General features: G+C 36.6%; 1 protein-coding gene across 1 annotated transcript in view; it reads left to right on the top strand.

Moving 5' to 3' along the window:
• Nucleotides 1-24,358, top strand: part of SPAG17 (sperm associated antigen 17) — a gene marked incomplete at its 5' end in the record, with an annotated part of 67,725 nt that overhangs the window by 9,255 nt on the left and 34,112 nt on the right. The window contains 9 exons of the mRNA XM_010297155.1: nt 2,325-2,509; nt 4,171-4,265; nt 7,051-7,162; nt 7,722-7,850; nt 10,073-10,186; nt 14,183-14,391; nt 18,235-18,355; nt 21,195-21,568; nt 23,174-23,303. Coding sequence (XP_010295457.1) covers nt 2,325-2,509; nt 4,171-4,265; nt 7,051-7,162; nt 7,722-7,850; nt 10,073-10,186; nt 14,183-14,391; nt 18,235-18,355; nt 21,195-21,568; nt 23,174-23,303 — 1,469 coding nt within the window. The remainder of the gene's footprint in view (nt 1-2,324; nt 2,510-4,170; nt 4,266-7,050; nt 7,163-7,721; nt 7,851-10,072; nt 10,187-14,182; nt 14,392-18,234; nt 18,356-21,194; nt 21,569-23,173; nt 23,304-24,358) is intronic.

Here is a 24,358-nt window from a genome sequence, read left to right as displayed (position 1 = left end):
AGATCATTTCAGATTTCCAGACGAAGTATCATAAATATTTACTAGTGTATGTATCCAAGCAACCTAACACTTCTGTGGAAGACAGTCTTTTAAATACCTGGAGTGCTTCAAGCTGTTGCCTGCATTAGCTTCCAGATCCTGCTGAGTTGCCAGAAACAGGTGTAAACCCTACTTAATTAAGCAGTAGTATTACTGATTTTTACCTTTGCATGAAATAACTGGCTCCTGATGAGTTTAGGAACAATTTATTGATTTTTCCTTTTATTAAAATTGCTGTCATTCTAATTCTGGGGATATATTTGGGTCACACTTCCACCACAGGAGTGTTGCAAATACACGACAGATGCTGTGCTTTACTGTCTCTCTGTTAGGAGTTCTCTACCTCTGTTTTCTTGTTACTTCTTTATTGTGACATCTTGTAGACCACAGATCTGCTTTGTAGGGTTGTTCCATAGTTGCTGTCCGGAATAGACTTCTGTTACCCGCTAATCAGTTGGTTGCAGTGGGTTCTGTTACAGCAAATTCTCATGCAAGGGGGAAATAAAATTTCTTATGTTGCAGCAACATTTGCTCCTGGAGATCCGTTACCCTTCTTTCTTCTCCATGGATATCGTGTCCCGCAGTTCATGTAGAACATCCAAAAATTCGGGAATTGTGCTGTTCAAAGGGTAGGCAGCAGGAGGCTGCCCATGAAATACAATGAATGCTACTGACTAAGGTGATCCAAAGGCAGGTTCACATGTACAGTGATATGTGTGTATAAAACATTTCAACTCTGGTTAGGATAAGTGGCCATTCTAAGAAGCAGCCAAATGAATTCAGACATTATCAAAACTATTCTTTTGCTCAAAGTTAATCTTAATGACACTTGTTTACTGTTTCATAGTAAACACATTACACAAGTTACTGGAAAAGAATAATCCTTTCTGAGAAATGATTCTGAGTCAGACATTGGCAGTAGTGACATCAGAATACATATTAATAGAGTGTGTATTTTTGACTTTGAATGACTGTTTCATTGCCCTAAAATACTTTCCATGCGAATAATCTCTTTTTTATTTATAACGTATATTCATCTTCAAGTTATTCCAGTACTGGCAATTCTAGGTTCCAGCCTAGTTTTGCCTTTTGATTTCAACACCTTTGTTTTGATGACTTGTACACTTTTCTTCAGATACAACCAGAATCACCTTGTTCCTACCAAGTATATGATCAACGGTTTCTCCATGCAAGTTTCCCAAAGCAGGATCCACATACATTGCTGGAGCTGAGAGAGACTTGTGTATTTTTAAGCTGTACATGAAGTGTATACATCTCCAGTCTGTGTAGATAGCCTACATATTAATTCTCTCAGACATATAATGTAATGCTGCAGTAAGAACTTTAAAACAATTGTGAGGTCAAGAATTGTTTGTACCACCTGCATGTTCACAACCCAAAACTGTAAGGCATGCAGAGCGTTTGAGTACAATTGAATCATCTTGAACTTATAAATGCAAAATGTTGTGAAGACACAACAACTGAATCTCACGCATTCTTTAAAAGTCCCTTTTAGTTTTGCACACGTGAAGAATTTTACTTTAAATAACTAGGGTAACACTCCAAACAAGGGGTGAGTGGCAACCGCATGTAAGACTTGCAGGCCTCATCCTACCTTGGAAGCAGTTGTTCACAATGAACTATTTTAGCAGTCATTTCAGACACCTTTGAAAGATGAGACAATGCAACTACCTATACCAGTTGCAAATTCTGGATGAGAATCAGGCTACAGTGCACTGATTCTCTAATCTGGATTTGGATGACAATTTCCAAGCGCCTTTGTTGTCACACCGATAAAAAAGAGCTAGAAGTTAAATAGAATAAAAGAATAGAATTAAATAGAATAACTCAGTTGCTGAACAAACAAATGAAGTGTATTCTAAAACACAATATAAATCAAGAACAACTAAGAAAATAAATTATCCTGGTGGTAAAACAGTGAGGAGGAGAATTAGTCTCAACCTTTCTTAAACTGAATGTCTCTATGTTTTCTGACTTTCTGGATTTTGTTTGAGGGCAGGCATTCTTTGAAAGACAAGTTTCTAATATCTCTGCAGAAAGGAGAACCAAAATCCCAAATGTAAGTTATATTAAGCAAATACCAACCAGGCAAAAGACCAGCTCCTGTAAAAACTGAGCAAAACCCTGTCAAAGGTAAGCCTTCTCACAAACATTATAGAATAATATTTGTATAAGAAACTGAGAAGCCAAGTGATCTTGTTTGACCTGAAATCATATTAGTGAAAACTGTGCTACAGTAAATAGAGGAATGTTGTGCTTTTCAGGAACTATCTCGAGCTGGTGGCCAACTCAATTGAAGACTGGGTGAAAGAGGAAGAAGTCAAATACAAAGAAGAGAAGATAGCTAAGGAAATAGAGTCTCATAAACTGGAAAAAGCCATGGCAGAAGGACCTTTTGTATTGTCTGCATGTGCTGTGGAAAAACCTGACTTCCCTAAGAAAGCCAGAAGTAGGTATCTTTTTGTTTTATCCTAGAAAATTAAATTTTCATGTTGTGTGCTGAGACCCAAAGTTGTTCAGAACAGAATTACATACATTTTTTTCACAGGGTAGCCTTGTTTTGTAGTCTTTATAGACTTAAGTATGTTTTGAAATTAAATAAATACACATACTTAAATATTCTGCATAATCCTCTGTTCTGAAAACCAGGATCTTTAATGCCAATTTACATTTACAATAGCTGCGTTTAATGGAATTACTTTAAGGATTACATACAAATATGAATCTCTGTTTAGATGACTGAACATACGAAGAAATGAGCAGTAGTTAAGTAGTTAAAGTAGGCAACAGCGTTCAGGAAAATTCCTTTTTAAAAGGGCAGGATAAAAGCTGGAAGTTAGAAGCTGTGGGCTTGAAGCTGAAACTGGAACTGACTAGACTGCAGAGCAAACTTTAATTACAAGCAATATTTTGGATAGTGAAAATTGTAAGCAGTTCATACAGTAACTGTTGAGCAGACAATAAAATCTGAAACCCCGTTTGACAAAAGAGAACTTCTGTCCAAATTGTCTATTTGTGTATTTAAATGGTATTAACAATGATTTGTTGATATTTAGCCTTTGCCTTGTTCACCTTCTTTGGGAATGTGCTTTGAAACCTTCTAGTACTAGCAATTAACATTTACAAAAAGAGGAATGTTATTCCTCAAGCCAATTAACACATCTGATTATAGTTTGGAAACCGAAAGGACAATTACGACTTCTAAATCATGATTTGTACCTATCTAGCTGTCACAGGAGCTAGGCTGAGTCTTGCCCATCTAGTGCCTCATGACAGATATGATTCATACAGTAGTTCACTTGCTGAAAGAAGATAATCACCTTTAGCTGAGATTTGCAGACGGCTAACAGTATATTTAGATGATTCCAATTTCACTGGCAGTGCTGTAACCCACACTGCAATTTTTACTTTTGAGTAAGTAGAAGTTCCTGATAGTGTACTTTAATCTCTTCTAGCAGGTAAATATTAGGTATCCAAGCATGTTATAAAACCCACACACCTAGAAAGATACCTTTTTCATGAGTCATAGATGCTATAAAGCCCTAATAGTAAACAGGGAATATGGTAAGTGTTTCTTTAGTGAAGGTTTGAAGGTTCAGACAGCATTTCTTCACTTTTTTGACTTGAAAGTCATATCTTGTAATATCTATTATTCTGGTATTGAACTTGTTCTGGCATTTGGTGAGCTGATTAAAGCACTGGATCTGAATTCTGGAACAGTGGTAGTAGCAAAAATAATAAATACTGCTTATTGTTTATTCAGCATTGCTCATCTGCATTAAAAAAATCTTGATGCAGGAGCAAAGTCTTCAATAGCAAGAAGCAGAGAGTGAGTCTTTTAATATGTTGATATATTATTTAGCATATTTGGTCCCCAGTTATGTCTGTCAAGTAATACTAGTTGCCAGATAAGTGTCTTTCTATTTTATCTCTAAAACTATTTAACGTTTTTAATCTTTTATTAATTAACATCTTTATTCTACTTTTATACTTTTTACTATTTACAAATACATATTTTTTTACTTGCACTTCTTTTATTTTTCCATTTTTAAAAATTATTCAATTTTTATATGTTTATAACCTGATTTATTCCCCTTTCATTTCTCAAAGGCAGCACGTTAGGACCTGAGAGCATTATGGAGACTAATCCAGAATCTCAATGCATCAATGAAAAAAGTCCTTTTATCAGAGAAGGTTCTCTAAAGGTGAGGCAAAAATATGTATGTTTCTGAAATGGACTAAATAACACTGCTTTCCCAGGAAGTTAAGCCTTCATTCTTACGTAGACTTGAGTCAGTCCTCTTAGTTTTTCTGCTCTTGGCTATTTTTTGTATACTTTATTTCTTTTTTTCTTTCATTTATTCCTCATTGCTTCAGTTATGTTATGTTATTTTCTTAAGGTGAGACTGTTTGTAGTTACACTGGACATTCCAAAAGCAATTCATAATTGCAGAACTATGAAATGAGAGTTATGGATAATATCCTACTTCTCATTGAAGTTTACTGGATGTGAAATTTTCTGAAAGTAAAACATAAGATCTAGATTCATGGAAGTACTTATGTACCCAACTCCTACTTTCACTGTCTGCATCTCTTTGAAATGAAGGAGTGTAAATACGGTACCTCAGAGTTCTCTTATGACAGAGAATCCCATTTTATAGACATAGACCATGGTCATGCACTACAGATTAATTGACTTGCCTAGGTTCACACTGTAAGTTTCTGGCTGAGGTAGGAGTTAAGCACATGTTTTTTAAGTCTTAGCATTGGCACTATCCATTACTTTGCACAAATCTAGCTTAACCGATGTTGTGGTCCCCTGCTTTTTTTGACTCCTCACAGGCATAGTATGTCTCATCTTTCTTAGAGTGTGTAATGCTCTGCACTTAAACTACTGATATTGGAATGTAGATATGAAATGGCATTAATCAGTTCCTGGGTACTCAACTTGAGGTGGCATAGCTCAAGTTAGGCTAGTGCCTAACTTGTAACTGGGAATGCTTACCATTTCTTCCACAGAAATGCTTGTGCTTTGGTATGTTTAGAATATAAATGTTACAAAGCCCTAAATACTCTGGAAAATCTCGGATGTCTCTTGTCTTCCTGATACAAGTTGGTAATTCTGGCACTGATACCTCATTCCTCTTTCCATAAAAGAATAAAATCATTTTATCTCACAGTTGCATTTTTTGAATAAACTAATACCAGTGATGCATTCTGATTTGGTGATAAAGATTGTGGAAAAGTGCACAACCAAATGTCTGAATGTGTAAGATACAAATAATCATCTGTTATGTCTGCTGTGGTCAAGAATGACTGATACTGTGGATTGAATGAGTCAGTAATTTTATGCAAAATATAGTGTGTAATATTGTGAAACTGTAGATGTGTTTGGAAAACACAAGTGACTTAGAACATCGGTTTCTTTGAGTTTGTTTACTTACACTCTTTTCAGCATGCACATATAAAATATCTTTTAATACAAAGAGAACCACAATAATTTGAATTCCTAACATTTAATGTAGGCTTGGAAGGAGGAGCAGGACCGATTACTAGAGGAAGAACAACTTAAGGAAGAAAACAAAAGAAAAAAAGAAAATTTGGGAGGTAAAATGAAAGGACAGGAGATAATAATACATGAAGAAAGTAAAGGTTCCAACAAGAAATCTTCCAAAGAGAAATTTAAAGATGAGCCAGCAAAAGCCCCTGAACTTGAGGAGGATCCCATCATCCCAGAACCACATTCTGAGAAAGTTTATAAGGTAAGGAGTCATATTATTGCACCATGTTAGGAAAGTGTTTATATGTTTATAAACATATATAAACTCTGTTTATATATAGAGTCAAAATTACAGCAAAGCTATTATCAGTTGTGAAATTGGAGTTCAGGGCAAATTAAGCCTAACTAGGTCTTGTCTAACTCCATCATTTTAGCAGCAGATCTTTTCCTAAAAGTTATGGAAAACAGTTTCTGATGTTTAAGGTTATTCTACACAAGACTATTTAATTAACTTGGATATTTTTTGCGTATATGATATGAACACCAAGATAAGTTGATCATGGTTTTGTGCCCATGGAAAGTATATTTATGGGATGAATTTTGCCTAAAAATGAGATTTTCATGGGAGAGAATAGGAAAGAGGAACATAAAGACATGTTCCAACTCCCATATTCAGGGACTGCTAGACCTAGTTAAGTTCTGGCTGTCCACATTTGGAATCAAGTAAAAGGAGTTCACTGTTTCTTCCATTTCCTATTTCAAAATTCATGTTCTTGGAGTGCCTACATACAAGGTATTCTGCCTGTTATACTGAAAGAGGGATATTTCTTACAGAGGGAACTCTGCTCTAGTTGTGTCCAAACAGTTTTTAGGCAGTTTTCACTGCTTTATATTTGAAGAGTCTAAGCATTGCATCCAAAACTTGCGTAGGTCAATATATTTTTGTCTAAACTTGAGTATAGAATTCAAACTCGGATATATCACGTTTCAGGCTGAACTTACTGAGTGCACTCACCTAGTTCTTGCTAGTTTGTGTCTCTTTGGAAGGCACAGCAATCTAGGAATCAGATTTACAGTGTTTGAATTCCAAAATCTAGAGGGTAGAAAGCTGAATCTTTATCTACCCTTTATCTGATCACATGGCATTGTACTTTGTTTCTTTGTAATTGGCCAAAATTTTTCTTTTCTTACCATTATATGTTAAGCCACCAGTCTACTTGCTACTCTTCAGTTTCCATGATGACTGCATGCCACTGAAGGACCAGATTCTGCTCTCATGCATAACAAGTTACTTCAGTTAGTAACTGAGAACTTATTTGGATATGAGAATAACATGCTATGTATTTGCTAAAGTTGTTATTACGTTAGTTAAATATCTAAGTAAAAAATGTTGACCAGAACAGTGGGATCCTGAGGATCTGTCCTTCATTTGCCTCTTTCATGGCTTCTGTCTTTCTCGTTTATGCATAATCTAAAACTTGTTTTTCCAGTTTCTTGGCTACAATACAGGGGAGGATCTCATTCAAGTATCAGGAACCAATCAGTATCTTTTCCCATCTGATGGAGGACAAATTCAAGTAGAGAAGATAGAATTTGTAAAAGGTGATTCTTTAATGCTTTGTGCTCTGCTTTGACTCAGTTACTAACTAATGGCATAGTTTCTTAATCCATAAATGCTTTTTCATGTTTCAGTAGTAGAAATTCAGTTAAAGATATTGTGAGAGTACCATGTAATTCCATATTAGCCTCTGTCACTACTAATGTTTACATTTTCCTGTAGTATGTTAACAATTGATAGATAAAGTACCAGAAAATCAGAAATTAAAAAAAAATCAGTTCATATTTATCTGTTCAATGGCAACCAATGCATGATATTCGAAGTATGCATTTTCCAATAATTTGTCCAGTCAAATGCAATACATCTAAGCAATGGGATTATACTGCAGCCTCTCAGATCTAATTGTCAGGAAGTTGTTGAATATGTAGTCCAAACTCAGCTAACCTTAATTGTGTCTTCTTCATCTACTACAAAGCAATTCATTCCACTTCTGAGCAATTTTCTTTTTTGTGTGCTTTATAGTTGCAGGTGCAGGGTGTTTTTTGGGTGTGGGGCAGTTCTGAAGCCTGATGGGAGCAATAATAGCATTCCATTGCTTTGCAGGTCTAACTTTGGTAAAGGTGAAGGTGATAAAAGACAACCACAATTTCTTCATTCATATCACAGACCCTGAGAAAAACTTAAAAGAAATCGAAGTGCAAGAAATCAATGAAGAACAGAAAATTATATCAGGTCCGTGGATTGACATAACTGATATAAAGAATTAATAGTTTGACATGTAATCATAGAATCATAGAATAGTTTGGGCTGCAAGGGACCTTTAAAGGTCATCTAGTCCAACCCCCCTGCAACAAGCAGAGACGTCTTCAACCAGATCAGGTTGCTCAGAGCCCTGTCCAACCTGACCTGGAATGTTTCCAGGGATGGACCAAATACCACCTCTCTGGGTAACTTGTTGCTGTGTTTCACCATCCTCATTGTGAAAATTTTCTTCCTTCTATCTAGTCAAAATCGAGCCTCTTTCTAGTTTAAAACCATTACCCCTGTCCTATCGCTACAGGCCCTGCTAAAAAGTTTGTCCCCATAAATTCCTCCTAATGGCAGAGGGTAATTAAGATCAGTGTTCTGTAAACACAAGTAAAAATCCAGTTGGCTGACTTAAGCACCATGTGGAGAGATCTTACCAAGATGTAGAAGCACAGTACAGGTCAACAGATGCAAACCAATCTCTTTTCCAAAGCAAGGAAATCAATGAAAAGAGTCACCATTCCTTAAGAAAATAATTTTCTTCTTTAGCGGAGGACTCATGCAGATCTTAATGTGGCCTGGGAAAGCCTAAGAAAATGCAAACTGTCATGTCCATTGTGACCAGAATAAATACCTGCCCTTGAAAGGGAAGACTTCCCCCTTTGAACTGGACCTCCTTTTGTGGGTCAGATGACCATAACGTTAGTGCCTCCTCAAGATCTTTGCTGTGGAAACAGATCTTTCTGCAGTTCAGCAACTTCTACTGTTAGTTGACATATTGCTAACACTCAGAAAGCATTGAATCCAAATCCTTTCTGAATCCAGATGAGAGTGTTTCCAAGAAGGATGCCAGCCTGTAGCAATCTGTGTATATGTTTGCCAAAAGCACCATGGAATTGCTTTCAGTGAACTGAAGAGTGTTGGAAAAGTATAGCTTTTCGTAGATGTGTTAGCTCTTTTAATCTAGAGCTAGCTTTAGAAAACGTCCTGCCCTTGCTGCTCTCCTTGGCTTCGGCTGCCACCAGTGATGTAATTGTAGGTTGTTTGAATAGAAAATTTTATCCCTTCCACAGATGAGATGTTTCTTGTCTGCCCTTCTGAAAGTAGTCCCGTATCACTCTGGGGTCTGCCAGATGGTACTTTCAGTCACCAGGGTGTTAGCCTCTGAGGCAAGTTGTATTCACCTGGCATGAGTGAGAGGCTTTACTCCTGTGTAAACAGGAGTACCTTGTAGAAAGGCAGTAGAAAAGAGAAGAATCAATCCACTCTAATACTTTGCAGTGTCTGAATGGTACAATGGTATGCTTTTAATGCAGTCAAAGTGTCAACACAGCATCCTACAGGTGATAGTTACCAATTAACATTGCAATGACAGACAGTAAAAAGGAGCAAAGGTCTCAGCACGTGTGCCTTGTTCATGAAAGAACCGGGAGATGGCTAGGTATTGGGTGCCTGCCTTAACCTTCTTTTGCAGTCTTTGCTGCTTCTCACAGTTTTAAGAAGCTGTTCCCCATCCTGGAAATCCCTAGGATTTCTTCTTACCAGCAGAACGTTTCTTTAAGGCAGTAGGAGTTGAACTAGAGGCAAGGTAGGATCCAGTGTCATTGTCTAGGAGGTGTTACCTGACATAGTTCATGTGGTTTACGTACTCATGACATGACATCTTGTCTTGCACCTCTAAGTGAGCTTGTCTCCCAATCCACTTTCACAAACGCCAGACATATTTTTGGATCTAATTTCTCAACTTTTTCTCCTTTCTTTTACTTTCTCCTCAAGGTATGGTCCCTGTGACAGTATCTGAGACAGTGACTTTTATTAGTGCATAGGCCACATGATAGAAATGAGCAGTTTAGCATTCTTGTCAGCCAAGTGGGGAATGGAAACAAGGATTTTTGACTCAAGAGCTATGTTCTTCTGTTTAAATTCACAAAGACTTTTTGCTAGTTGTTGCTATTAAACCTGTTTTTACACACCTAACTAATTCAAATGCAATTTCTAGATTAAAGTTAACAGCTCTATTATGCAAAACTGATTATTATATACTACCTTATGAATGGAATGATATGGTTTTCCCCATTCTATATTAATCTATTTTACAGGTTAGTCATCCACATTAGGTGCCACTGTTCACACCAGTCATTGGTTTGCAGGGCAGGTGGTTCTGGTATGTTTTGCTATCTTTAAAATTCATTCTAATATTTTTAAAGGAAAATTGAAAAATCGAAAGAAAGCTGTGAGCAAGTTTGGATCTTTTTCAGCCACCTTGGAAAATGGAATCCAGCTGTCCCTGAGCTATTATGGACCTACAGGGAAGACATCAGGTAAAGTAAGCAAATAGAAGAGGATATTTGAGAACCATAGGGGAATTTTTTTTTTTCTTCATACACTCCTTAACCCAATAATTTGTTGCATGCAATTCTGCCTTTCTCAGCAGCTGTTACTACATGGTGGGGAATTTTCAGCAAGGCTCAAGATGAGATTACATTGTCAAGAATGTTCTATGATTCAAATTTCAAAATGGAGGGAGGTCTCCATGCTTTTTTACTTACTGTGAAAACAGAGCAGTGCAAGGAGAAACTTGCAAGTATTGTTATTAAGTAGCTCAGCAAAATCAGCCAATTAATTTGAGCCAAAGAAAATGTGATTTGCTGAGGAGTCTTCTTGGTTTTCCAAGAAATAATATTTTTGTAAACTTATATAGGTGATTATGGAACTTTCATTTTATGTTAGGATTTTGACTTTAGGTTACAGTTGTGCAGACATAATGAGGGATTTCTCTCAGTCTTTCAATAAACACATTCACCAACTGGAAGCAATTGCTTCACAAAACCACAGTGAAAATAGCATCTGCTTTTACCAAGAGCTTTTTGTTTCCATTACATCTGAAAGGCCACTGAAACCATCATACGGATAAAAGTAAAACCCTCCTCTGATCAGAAAATAATCCCAACATTTTTCAGCTCTTAAAATATGAAAACATTTAATTGAATGCATCTTTGTGTGGACTGTGGTAAACCATTCAACTATACACTCAGTTTTAATTATTCAAATATGTTTTACAAATTAATTACTAAAAATGGGCTTTTTAAACTTGGGCCAAGGGAGTATCCACAATGTAGTGGCCTGTGAAAACTTGTATTTTGGCATAAGAGAGACATGTCTAATTAAACACCTACATGTCAGCTGTAATGTTCAGGCTTTTTCACATGTATCCTATTTCTAAGCATCATCTTCTACATTAGAATAATCCTTGCCATGTTGAGCTTTAGTGCAACACGGCTGACTATCATTCTTTGATTGTTTGCAGTTTTTCTACAATCACTTACTTATGGCTAATTCCTCTTGTGGGTGTTAGTATCGTAAGTGCTCTGAAAAATTCTGACCAGAAATATTCTGTCTCAGAATATTCTCATATGCCATCCGTCCCTACCGTAGAATGGTATGCTGTGCAATCTGCAGTTTCTCTCCACTGATTGATTAAATTGGGTGTGAATTACTCATTTTCCTTGCATTACTGAAGTAATTTTCTGGAACCTCTCTAATTCGCATTTTTCTTATTGTTTTTCTCATTTTATCTCTTCTCTCTTCCTTTTAGGGAAGCTAAGATGACAAAAGGCCTCAGGCTGTTTGCTGGCTTTATGCATCTTTTTTATTTCTTAGTTGAATGTTAGTATTTGTTTATGTTTTGAATTATTTGTTTTCTCTGGCATGACCAAAATCTAACTTCAGACCACCTTACAACCAGACTTAGAAGTAAGCTCCTCATAGCTTTGTGAACTGCTTGAGCACCTGCGGGATTTTTGCCTCTGGGTATTATAGAACCTTTGCACTTGCTCTTTGTGCCTTGATGAAATCATGAGAGTACAACTCCAAGTGCTAGAGATCTGTATGTGTGTGCAGGAGGAAGGAAACCTTCCTTAATCTGACAGTCCTCTGGAATTTCACATCTCTCAAGATTTCTAAAGACACTTTCCCTCAGTCTTAACAGTCCACTCTTTTTTCGTTGTTACCCTCATACACTGTGTTCTCATTTTTCAGGGCAACAAGAGTAAAGGAGTAGGTGAAATTTCCTTAGGGCTCAAGAGCCTATAGCAGCTTCTGTTCCTAAATTCAGCACTCAGAAAGTAGTGTCATCTGAAACTGAGCATGCTCCACTTCATAGCATGGGTACCTGTGAAGTATAGCTCCCCTCACTATATATAAGAACTTCCTTATACCCAGTTTGCAGTGCTCGCATGGACATTTATACTCACCTGACAAGATGGATTACATTCGCTAAAGATTTTATTGGACAGTTGCCTCAGAATCCTTCATTTTGGCTGTCCTACTTCTCTGTGGAGCACTAGCTCTGTCGAAGTTCATTAGTCAGCTGTTTCTTCTCACCATCCAGCTGGAGATGGGTACTACCACTTTGTTTATTCCATGGCCATGCTGTCAATAAATGTGTATCAGATGGACTCAGTGGAGAATTTTAAACTTTCCTATTTTATATACTTAGCTGAGAATTTATGTCTAGCATATTACAAATAAAACAGATTTGTTCATCTTTCATTAGACTTCTAATAACCTGTAAAAGCCACGCAGCATAAATTTCAGTACACGAAGGCAGAGTCACGTAACAAAGCATCAGATTCCCATGTATCAGCTAATGAAAATGGGGATTTCAAAAATCTAAATTTCCTTTCAGGGAAATATCCTTTTCATGGATATATTCAGATATCTGTGCATTTCCCTAATGCTGACACCAAGACAAAAACTGAGATTGAAGTCTTAAAAACTGAGGTGGAAAAGGCTTATTATCCATGGACTCTTAAATAGGACTTTATCAACAGATGTTCTAATAGTTTCTTCTAGCCTTAGGTTCTAAAATTTTAGGTTACCTTTGCAGTTTCCATAAAACCAGAAGCATCCAAAAAGCAAATGAACATGCAGGCAGCCTTATTTTTAAGGTGGCCTCTGCATTTTCTTATCTGCAGAGCTAAAACCATCTATGCCAAAACCTTTCTGGAAACAGTGGACATAGGAGCACTTAGGCTTACCTTTTATCTCTTTCAGCCAAAAATATACTAACACGTCATCTGCATTACAGAAAATGCTATGATCTCACACCAGAATGGTTCTATTAGCATGCTTCCAGATGCATTTCTTTCGTTCTTTGTCTGAATGTGATGTGGCTTGCAACTTCTCTAGGAATTATTTAACTTTTCTTTGCCTGATGTATCAGTTTTCACATTAAATAAGCTTGTTCATTGGAAGAAGCAGAATTAAAATGTAATTTTACCAACACCACAAAAAAGGGATTTTTGAAAGTCTTCCTAAAGACATTCTTGAAATGACTGACTTGTTTTTAAACTTCATACTTTGTAGAAACTACTAAGCAAATCAAGCTTGTTTTATTTATTTAATAATAGGTTTTCAAAAGATAGCTTCTGACATCATCGTGTTTTGCTCACTGGTGTTTTCAATTCTTATCTATATAGGTGTGGTTAAAATGTGGATAATAACTTGCTCTATCTCAGGTACTGGGTTTTCCAAAGCAAATAGTAATTAAATTGCTTAAATTGTCTGGATGGGAAACAATGTGTTTTTTTCATGAGTTGTAGGTTTGGGACCTAGGCTGCCTTCAAGCAAGACAAGATGGTTTGGGGAAAAAAAAAAATCATTCAAAAAAGCATTAAGGTTAGAACTGACTGGGTTTTTCTGATTAAAGAGAAGTGTCAGTTCAATGACGAAAAAATATTTTACAGAAAATCTTAGTTTGTATTAGTTTTATTTTCAATAAACTGTTTTGGAAGGCAGCATGACTACTTCCTGTCAACACACTTAGCAGATTGCCCTAATGCTTGGCCTTTAAGAATTGAGAGAGTCTTCACAAGTCTAGATTATCAGAATCTTTCTGAATCATTATAGCAAAATAGAGCTATGTAGTGTGAAACTGATGGAGTCAGTCCATGCTGAATCAGCACATGATAAAGCATAACAATAGTGATAATTTCCTGGACTAAAAATGTCTCCACCTATCTCAGAATTCTGGGGGTAAAAGAGAATTTTTTAAATTGTATTTTCTATTTTTGAGAAATGATGACCTGTGGTAAACAATAGTTTCAAGATGCCTTTTAGGCTGAGGAGTAGTCAGTCTATGGAAAGATTTTCTAAATAATTTCATTCAGTCCCTCTATCTGAAGTTATAAACCGCCCCACTGAGATTATTATTTCAAAGGTAATTTAGTGTACAAAATCTTGTTAAGAAATAAAATGTGGCCATCTACATTTATGAAACTTAATTACATTAAAAATACTGTTTTTCCCTTCCTTAGATGATAAAACAGATCCTGTCCTAGCAAGAATTCTGAACATCCCTTCTGTTCATATTCCAACCATAATTTCTCCTGTTACATCAGCTTCAGGAAAAAAAGATAAGTCTGTCAAACAAAAAGCAGGAAAATCTCTACCATCTACAAAAGCAAGCCATAGTGAAATAGGCCCTCCACCACCTGATGACCTGGTAAAGCAGGAAGGAGGAAAGGTGAGAGAATAGACATTGTTCAATGAACACAGAAAAGAAACAAACAAAAAATTCAAGTACATAAAGTTACGTAATAGAAGCATATATTCTTCTTAGAGGGTTTTGACCTGTGCCTTAACAAATTCCTAACAATTTATGGTGCTTCTAAGGATATGTTTTACTCTTCCACTTGTTCTCAGATGTACATATTGGCAGCTATTAATGAAGCTAGCTTTTACAACTCTATGATGTAGAGCAGTGTGTCTTCCATGGTCCACATACTTTTGTCAGTTTTGGCTTTACAGTTACACCTGTTACACTGGGAAGCTTTTTGGCATTAAAACATGTGAGTGGGAGAGGCCATATCAGTTCAGAAACGGGTCACAGTTCCCCTCTGCAAAATTACTTACCTAGATTATTTCAGGTCATTAGCTAACTATTGGCAGAATGTTGTAGGCAACCACAGGAGGTTTGTTTGATCCAGTGACCTCACAGGTAAGCCAGAGTACAAGTTACATGAGTTACATGAAAAGTTCTCAAAGAAATATGGGAGGAGATATTAGCAGGGTAGCAGAAGAGGATGCAGGAGTTTTCTTTTTGAGATGATTTAAGCTCTTTTCTTTTTTGATATTGTTTTCTCCAACCAGCATTGTCCCAGAAATGGACACAATTAAAACACAAAACAAACTCTGAGAGAAGGACAGAAATGAACATGAATAGTATTGAGAACCAAATTAATTATCACCTTCAGTTTAGGAAAGGACAGTCTTCTGAAAATAGGCATGATCAGAACACAAAGCAATGAGGTCCATAAACAGTTTCATGTAACACTAATGCTCTAAAATATACTGACTGGGATAATTCTTTAGTGATAGTTATGATAAAAAGCTATCCCTTTTGACCTAATCAAGTTACAAAAGAGTAACATTTCTAGATAATGTGCTTGTTAGGTGTGGTTCTTAATATCTTTCCAGACTAATGGCAAAAATCTTTAAAGCATATAGTGGAGTGTTTTAAATTTCCCTCTACTTGGTTCCATCTTTAATCAAGTACGGCTGAAATGATGCAGAAGGAACTGCTAATAGAATATCTTGGTTCTCACCCTGAGCCAAATGTAAGTCCAATCTACTGTAATACTTTTCATGACCAATTATTTTCCATTAACCCAGTCATTCCTCCCTCTTATGTTCTGCTTCTTCCATAGGTTGGTGAGTGATAATGTAAAGAATGTGAGTGGCACCAGGTCTGCGATCTTTTCCTGCACTGTTTTCTCTTTTGTCCTATTCCTCAGAATTTCTCCATTGAAAATTAACATTGGTTTGTCCAACTGTGGTGGCTTCCAATTCCAGAGGCATTCATGAAACTCTACTTCAGTTCTTGTTACCATTTTCTAGGGCACTGCCCTGAAAAGGTTCACCTTTTTTCAGAACTGTGTCTTGGAAAACTGGTCTTTTGTCTACTCCAGTTACTTTTAGCCACTTCTCTGTAAATCACTCTTGCCCTCATCAGAGGCTTATGAGTTATCTTCTCAGTCCTCTTGGCAAGGGAGGTTGAAAGGAGATCATAATTCTGTTGACAGAGCTGGGCTGAACTGTTCAAAGAGGTAGAATGGGCAATATGGAAATAAAGGGTTAAATACAGTGCAGGTTTAGTAGAAACAGGAGATAGCTTCCATTACAAAGCAAATGAGAGGAGAGCGTAATAAGAAAGCCAAGAATGAATACACACTGAGAGTTGTAAGAATAGCCTTTGGAAGACTCTCTAAACAGTACCTATGCTGCTTCCGTGGTACCCAGTGGGTGAAGTAATGCTGTGGCTCTAGTTGCAACATGGATTCTGTCCATATCCACAAAAAGTCCCGCTGACCTAATTTCAACAAGTTTACCTAGGTATTTAAAGAGCATGAGCATGGAAAGTGGTATAGGGAGTTGCCAAACAGCACTCAGCATAACATACAGCAAATTTTTGGCACAAATACCCCTACCATTAAAATTCTGTCTGGAGGACATCCAAGTTCTTCCTTTTATTCCAAAAGGCTTCCTACTATTTGGTTTAGTATGTCTTTGGATAGAGAGTATCCATATTAGTGCATACAGCACCCAGCACCTAGCTGTGTGAGTCTGCAGGTATTTTGGAGGACAGGATTAGAATCCAAAGTGAACTTGACAAATTCACCTGGACATGGTCTGTAAAATAGGATGCAATTCAGTAAGAATAAGTGCTACATTCTATAATTACATATAAATAATCAATATATATCTACAGAGTGGGTAACTGTTCTACCAATAACAGTTCTACAGAGAAAGGTCTGAGAGTTGCAATGGATCACAAGCTATACATAAGTCAACAATGCCATCTTGCTGTGAGAAGGGCAAAGATCACATTGAGGTGAATAAACAGGAGTATATCCTGCTAAATATGTGAAGTTATTTTCCATGTAGGGCTGGTAGGGCTTCAGTTGAAGTATTGTGTCCAGTTAGGATACTGCACTGCAAGAATAATACGGGCCACAGTGGAGAGTTTTAAAGAAAGTACCAGGAAAGATCGGATGTCTAGAAAACTTGACTGGTGGGGAAAGATTAAAAGACTTGGCTTGGGTTTGTTTGATATAGAGTTGAGGGACAGAATAGCCTTCTGTAGAGAGTTAAAGGGACACCATCATCTCTTAGCTAGCCCATTTAATCAGAAGAAATAATCAGAAGTAAACTAATTTTCTGCAAGAGAGGTTCAGGCTAACTGATAGGAAAGTGTCAGTAAGGTTAACCAAGGTCAAGCACTGGAACAGATTTCCAGGAAACATGCAGACCTGGAAATTTTTAAAATAGATTACATTACCAGTTTTCTCTAACAATGTAGGTATAGTTGATTTTATTTTTTTACCATTAGACAGGGAGAAATATGACAACTGAAGGTTACTTCTGCCCTATTCTGTGACTTCTACACCATGACTCTGACTACGATCTTAGGGTATTGAAAGTAGCCTTAATTACCCAGTAATATTATGTAAAGTAACCATAAAATGTACAGCATTCTTTATGCTGAAAAACAGATGGCAAAACATCTGCCTATTTTCCCCTATATTTCCATTCCTAAAAATCAAGAATATAGAGTAATATCAGGACAAGTTCTCTCTGTTACCTCTGTCTGCAACTCAAAACTCTTTTCATCTTATGACTTACTGTCATAGTATAATTAATTGTTTATTCCATGGCCATGCTGTCAATAAATTAATATATATTAATATATAATTAATTGTCACCTAGGTTTCTTGGGGGGTGACATTAAGGAGTCTGTTGTTGCATTTTTTCCCAAATGTGCCAGGGTCTTCAGGCATTCCTTAGATCAACCTCATCTTTTCTAGTCATCAGAACAGTTTCCACTACAGAGCAGCACAAAGAGAGTTACATGTTTTGACTGCCAAACATTCCTTCCTGTCCCCTTCTCAAGTCAGTGCTGTATTTGCAGCAGACTGGAAGTACTGCTCTACTTTTGTGCTCTTTTGATGATTATAGGTAAAATAACTGATGTGCAACTTCAAGAATTATTTCATGCTTTTCTGCTTCACATCCATTTATTGTCATCTCATCTTGGCACTGTGCACAAGATAGCATAATGACTCAGCAAAATGAATAAAGTTAGGATGGGTTGTTCTTCAAGTGTTAATAAAGAGGAATGAAAGAAGATAGCATAATCAAAGAAAATCAGCTAATGTTTCCACTTCAGAATCCATACTCTCAAAATGTTAAAAACGCGTGGTAGAAGACACTTTTTTTTTAATGTTTTGTTACAACAGAAATCTGTATCTAATTTTTTCTTTATTCTTTCAAAATGTGGAATAAAACTAATTCATGGTTTGTTCTGTAGATGGAAATGGAGGGAGGAGCTTCCCAAATGCAAATGATGTCAAATGCTCTTGCTTTCCCAAGTTTGAACATCTCCTGTCCCAATGGACTAGTATTAACTTTCCTTGGTGAAAGTTTTGGAGGTTAGTTTTCTGAGCCACTGCAAAGTAAGGAATTTAAAAAGAATTTAAAATTACAGAAGAAAATTATTATTGCGTTGATGGGTTTAGATGTAACTATGAATTTTTAATGTCTCAAATTGATGTCTGTCATAATGTCTATTTAATAGTATTTGCAACATAAATAATGTGTTTTAATTAAAAAAATGTAAAATCTAGAATTACAAGTTGTTGGACATAACAGATTTGGGGCAGGGAAGCAGCAACCCTAAAAAGCACTTGGGAGTCATGTTGGATGATCACTTGAAAATGCACGTATATTGGAATACTAAAGAAAAACTAACACACTCAATTCATAAATGCATATATATCAAGGAATCTTGAGTGATATCAGGAAGACTGTTATGTTACCTATATTTGCACTTCCTTTGGAATCGTATGTACTGTTCTTAAGTCCACAACACAAGATGTTCATATTTTGAAAGATTGAGGGAACAGTAACAAGAATGATTAAAGCATTGGAAGATGTATTTTATGGTGAGCTCATGTCACCAGACAACTCAATGTAATTACCAAAACAAAGGTCAAAGGAGTGAATGGTACCAGTCTGGAAGTACAAGGAAACCGAATTTTGGTAATAGCTTGTAAACATAGTATACAAAGGTATAAATTTCAGGAGCTTGAAACTGAAAAGTAGTACTTTATACTGGATTTAAATTATACTAATTTTTTAATGGTAAGAATGATTAACAAAACTAACCCACACTGTGATGGACTCTCTGCTACTGGATATTTTACAATCGGGTTTTGTTGCCTTTCTAAAAGATACAATCTGTTTCAAACAGAAATAATTTCATGTAAGTCCTTTAGTTTATGCAATCATGTGCATATAGAGAAGACAGTCTTAATAAGCCTTTCTGCGCTTATCGTTGAATTTTTTTTAAAACTTTGATAGGTTATATAGATACTTACAAGTTTCCGTGCCTGACATATCCTTCTGCAATGTTTCATTTCCCAGTGTTTTTGAAAACCAGCATGAGGTTCATCTTTGCATACTGTAAACTGTAGTAAATCTCGGGGTTTTGTAGTCATGCTGTTAGGTTTTGAAGCAGACAAATCTGAATTTTGTTGTCATCAGGTCAATTTTAAAAACATCCACCTACAGATGTCATTTAATACTTATGTACAACAAATCTCTTCAGCCCAGGCTGTATTGGAGATACTGAGTATGTGAAAATAGATCAGCACAACTGCAGAGGTGCCCATATCCAGGAATAAACCAGATTTATCACACACACCAAGTATGTGCTAGCAGTAATTCCAACACATCCTATGCATGAGCTGTTGCATAAAAAACAGCAGAATCATTTGTTTTCCTGGCAACCAATATAACAACACACCTTTTATATATACTTAGCTGTTTTTTAAATTAATAAAAAATTAGAATTTTATATTAAGTAACATTAATAAATGTAGTATGGTACACAAGCATCCAGCACAAATTTATAATCATGTGAGAGAAGAATGTCTTGTGGTTTGTTTTTTTTTTCCCACAGAGATCTGAATTACTAGTAAAAGCTTCCCTCATTTTTCTCCTCAGACATCTCCTTCCTTTTCATATCAAAATCACAGAATCATTGAACATCCCAGGTTGGAAGGGACCTCAAAAGATCACCTGGTCCAACCTTTTGTGGGAAAGGGAGCCTAGATGAGATTTTCTAGCACCTTGTCCAATCGCATCCTGAAAACCTCCAGCAATGGGGTCTCTACCATGCCCCTGGGGAGGTTGTCCCAGGATTGTTCTCTCTGTAAAAAATTTATTTCTTATATTGATATGAAACTCTCACAGTGCAACTTGTACCCATTGTCCCTTGTCTTCTCCATGTGGCTCCTTGTGAAGAGAGAGCCTCTGTCCTCTTTGTAGCCACCCTTTAAGTACTGGAAGATAACAGGTACTTTGTAGCCACCCTTTAAGACTATGATGAGGTCTCCCCTGAGCATTCTCTAGGGAGAAGACCTAACTCCTTCAGTCTTTCCTCATAGGACAGATTCTCCAGCCTTTGATCATCTCTGTGGCCCTCCTTTGGACCTTCTCCAGTCTATATGGATCCTGAATTGTGAGAACCAGACCTGGACACAGTACTCCAAGTGTGGCCTGACAAGCACTGAGTAGAGCGGGATGATCACATCTCTGTCTCTGCTAGTAATGCCCCTGCAGATGCAGCCAGCTTGGCAGATTTTGCCAGTTTAGGGTATATGTGCTCTAATCAATTGGGTATGAAGTAAAGAGGATGCAGAGGGTTTTCAAACATACCTAGTTTGGCAAGGAGCTTAAGTTGAAATGCTGAATAGTTGAGGTAAACAGAGCAATTATGTATGCCTGCATGTACTCTCTTGACACAACTGCCATAATTATACGCATTAGCACACTGCCATAATTTAATCTTAAAAACCTTTTTTGTTCAAGTGGACGAAATATCTAACTTCAGTTTCTATACAAACTCAAATTTGGTGAAACTCAGTAACTTTTTTCACCTTTATGGACAATTAGGAAATTCCTCTCACCTAATGTTGTTCTTCTAGATGTTCAGCATCCATAACAAATCCATCTTCAAATTTCCCTTATTTTCATTTCAAAAGACTGACACCTCCACAGGAGGATGCAGAGTTTCTGAGTTGATTACTGCTTTGATTGTTCTCTGAAAAAGTCTGTCCCTTACTCTGTGGATTACAGAGGAAGCCAAGGAGAGTTAGTTCTACTCACCTAATGTTGCATAGCTTCTGTAGACACCATGATGCTGGGTGTTTGCCACTGTTTGAAGGTGTGCTACACAGTATTAAGTAATTCAGAATTTGTTTTCAGATTTAAAAGGTGAAGCCATTGCAGCTAAAGCTGAGAAAGAGGTGGTAGAGAAAACTGAGGCCAAAGCAGAGGAATCCAAGGAAGAGGAAGTTGAGAAAGGTGAGGCCAAAGCAAATGAAACAAAGGAAGAAGAGGTTATGGAAAGTGGAGAGAAGGAACATAAGGTTACAGAAGGTGAAATAAAGCACGAAGATACAAAAAGAGAGCAGACCAAGCAACCTACTCTGGAAATTCTGGTTAGGCAGAGTTATCCCCAAAAGGTAAAGAACTCTCATCTGTATACATCTGTGGCAAGGCAAACAGAACAAGAGGTGTCAAGAGTCATCACCAGTCAAGGAACTGTCATAAAGTACATGATGGATGGATCTACCCAGGTATGTTTAGTAGAATTCATTGAATGCAGTCTCTGTATGTGATTACCCTTGAACTTGTGCTTGCCAACTGAGATGGAGAAGTGGCCAATATGTAGATGAAGGAGTTAAGTAACCACTGAGTTATGCAGCCATGTCAAGACTAAAATGTTCTTGGCTTTGTTCAGAATCAGAACTTAAGGCACATAGGGAGCTTTGATGTTGAAAATTTTAGGCATGTGAAGATTTTAGGCAACTTTGGGATTAGGAAATAGCTGAATATGGTTTTGAGAACAACATTCCTGGACTTAAACATCTGAAGTGTGCATTAGTTAGGCTTTGGGTATTTTTGGCAACACAAAAGCATCCATATATTTTTTCAGTCGCCTAAACAGTCATATGGGATCCAGAAAAGACCTGAACTATTCTTCAGTCCTGCAGACACCTTTAGGTATCCTAAATAAAAAAGACTTCTAATTCCCAAGTACCTTCTTTGTTTTCACGTAATTACATTGCCCAGAATTCTGGTTCCTTTTAGGTGCTATAGGCTAGGTACCATCTTTGCAGATAACTGTAATCAATCTACAAGCAACTGTCTTTTTAAAGTCTAAGACACTTATGTGTAGTTAGCAAACAGATGGAAAGAGGAATCATCTGTTTTCATTCAGAAACTGTCAAAATAATTCCTTATTTTCCTCAAGTTTTTTCCTAAGTAGACCACAACTCTTAGTACTCTTTACATTCATTCATTACATTGCATCTTAAACCATTTAGCCAAGATTTCCAAGAAACATATACATTTCAGAAGTACGTAAAGAAACTAGCTGCTGTATGTCTATATATTCTCAACATAGCATCTCCTGACAGAATAATATAGATCTTATGTGCTTAACATGATTGTACCGTAGTCTTTGTATAAACAGATTATGAGTGCGTCCTTCTTTATATTAACTTAATATTTGTGACTTATAAAGAATATATTGCGTGTAGATAAACATTCAAAAAAGAAATAGCTAATTACCTTACAGTAACTGTAACTCTTGAGATGTTTCTATATGTTGTCCATTTGTTTTCTACATTGTATTGTCTTCTCCCTAGAACATCTGTACTGTATTTGTAAATTAATTCGGGGATGATTGTTCTCTGCCAGACAGGGAACATGCATATCAAGAGTGTAATGGACAATAGATCTCAGAAACCTATGATAAGATAAATAACCATGACTTCTTTTTGTTAGCTGTCTTGATGGATAAAAAATTAACAGCAATCCTAGACATGTTGAATACCTGAATACACATCAATGTGGCAATACAGATGCATTACCACTGCTACGAAACAAAAATACCACTTAAATAGTCAAAGAACAATCTTTACCATTTACTGTTATAATGCCTATTTGTTACTAAATAGAGTCCCCATTAATTAATTAATACACGTGAACTGCAGCAATTAGCAGGCCTTTCTTTTTGAGATAGCTTATTTATTTCTTGTATTCATTGAGTCCTTTAATTTCCCCCCCCATCACCCACAATATCCTAGTAACTATTGCATTTGCGACACATTCTTTTGAGACTTGCTGTTAGTGTTTGAAGAGATTTTAATCTCTAGTATGTCCTTGATTGCTTGCAGATTCTGTTTTCTGATGGCACAGTGAGTAGGAGTCCTGATTCAGGCCCTCTCCTACCACGACCTACAATTCCAGATAACGTGCAACTCTTACAAGAATCAGAGCCTTCGCCTGAGACCAGCGCTAAGAAAGGTAACATTTCCAGTGTTTTGGACAGATTTAAAGTTAGAAGGGCTGATGGTACTAATAAAGGGCATATTTCTTCAGTCTGAAAATTCTGCCAGTGTGAAAAAGCATTTTTATCTGTACTCGGATGCTGCACACTGCTACTTTGTTAACTTCATATCAAATAATTTCTCTCCTACTTCAGATTTTTTTTTCTTCTAACATGCTAGGATTCTAATAAGTAAAAGGGTATATAGGAACTACATTGATAGCAGAGTGATTCAACACAAAGTATTTTAAAATAAATCCTTGTAACTACAGTAGTGTTAAATCCTTATGTGTTACACAGTTTTTAGTCTTGATATTGAGAAATACTTCTCTCACAGAGGACTTACTATGTTTTTCTTTCTCATTGTATGTATTCCAAGGCACCTACTATTGGTCATTATTAATTGGTTGTATGGACTTGTGGAATATGGAATATATGGAATATAACCATTCTTACATAATTTTGATTGGCTGAGAAATAACCAAATAATAGTTTACTTCATACCTCAGAGTGTAGTCCAGCATCACTTTCAGTGCTCCTTAGCACAAAGAATAATTATGACGTGTCATAATATTAATGTATAATTTATTGGAAGTATGTGAATAAAAATTGCTGAAGAGAAAAATCTCTCAAAACAAAACTGTCAAGTCATCAAGTCCAGTCCTTGTTCTTAGGATATTCCTTAGGATAACTGGAAGGGTGTCTGAGAACTGCCTCGGCACACCATCTTCTAATTTTCAATCTCAGTATCTGTGGCCAGTGCATATCCTTTATTCCTTATCCTGTATTTGTGATCACTTTTTCCGCTGACCTTTCCTCTCCACTGCTTACTCTTGACAAATTTATAGTGAAAAATTTCACCTCTTTTAGACTTTTTTTGTTTTTTTCCCTGGGATGTATATGCTGTAAGCCTTTTATACTCCTCTCAGGGCTACGCTGTTGTCTTTTGCATTCACATAGCCTAAGTTCTTTTTCTTGAATATGGGAGACCAGAGTTCTCTATCACATTCTTAGTAAGATCTCTCTTTCACAA

This window comes from Phaethon lepturus, unplaced genomic scaffold (assembly GCF_000687285.1).
Source record: "Phaethon lepturus isolate BGI_N335 unplaced genomic scaffold, ASM68728v1 scaffold7811, whole genome shotgun sequence".
Lineage (NCBI taxonomy): Eukaryota > Metazoa > Chordata > Aves > Phaethontiformes > Phaethontidae > Phaethon > Phaethon lepturus.
This window is presented reverse-complemented; position numbering and strand designations above follow the sequence as displayed.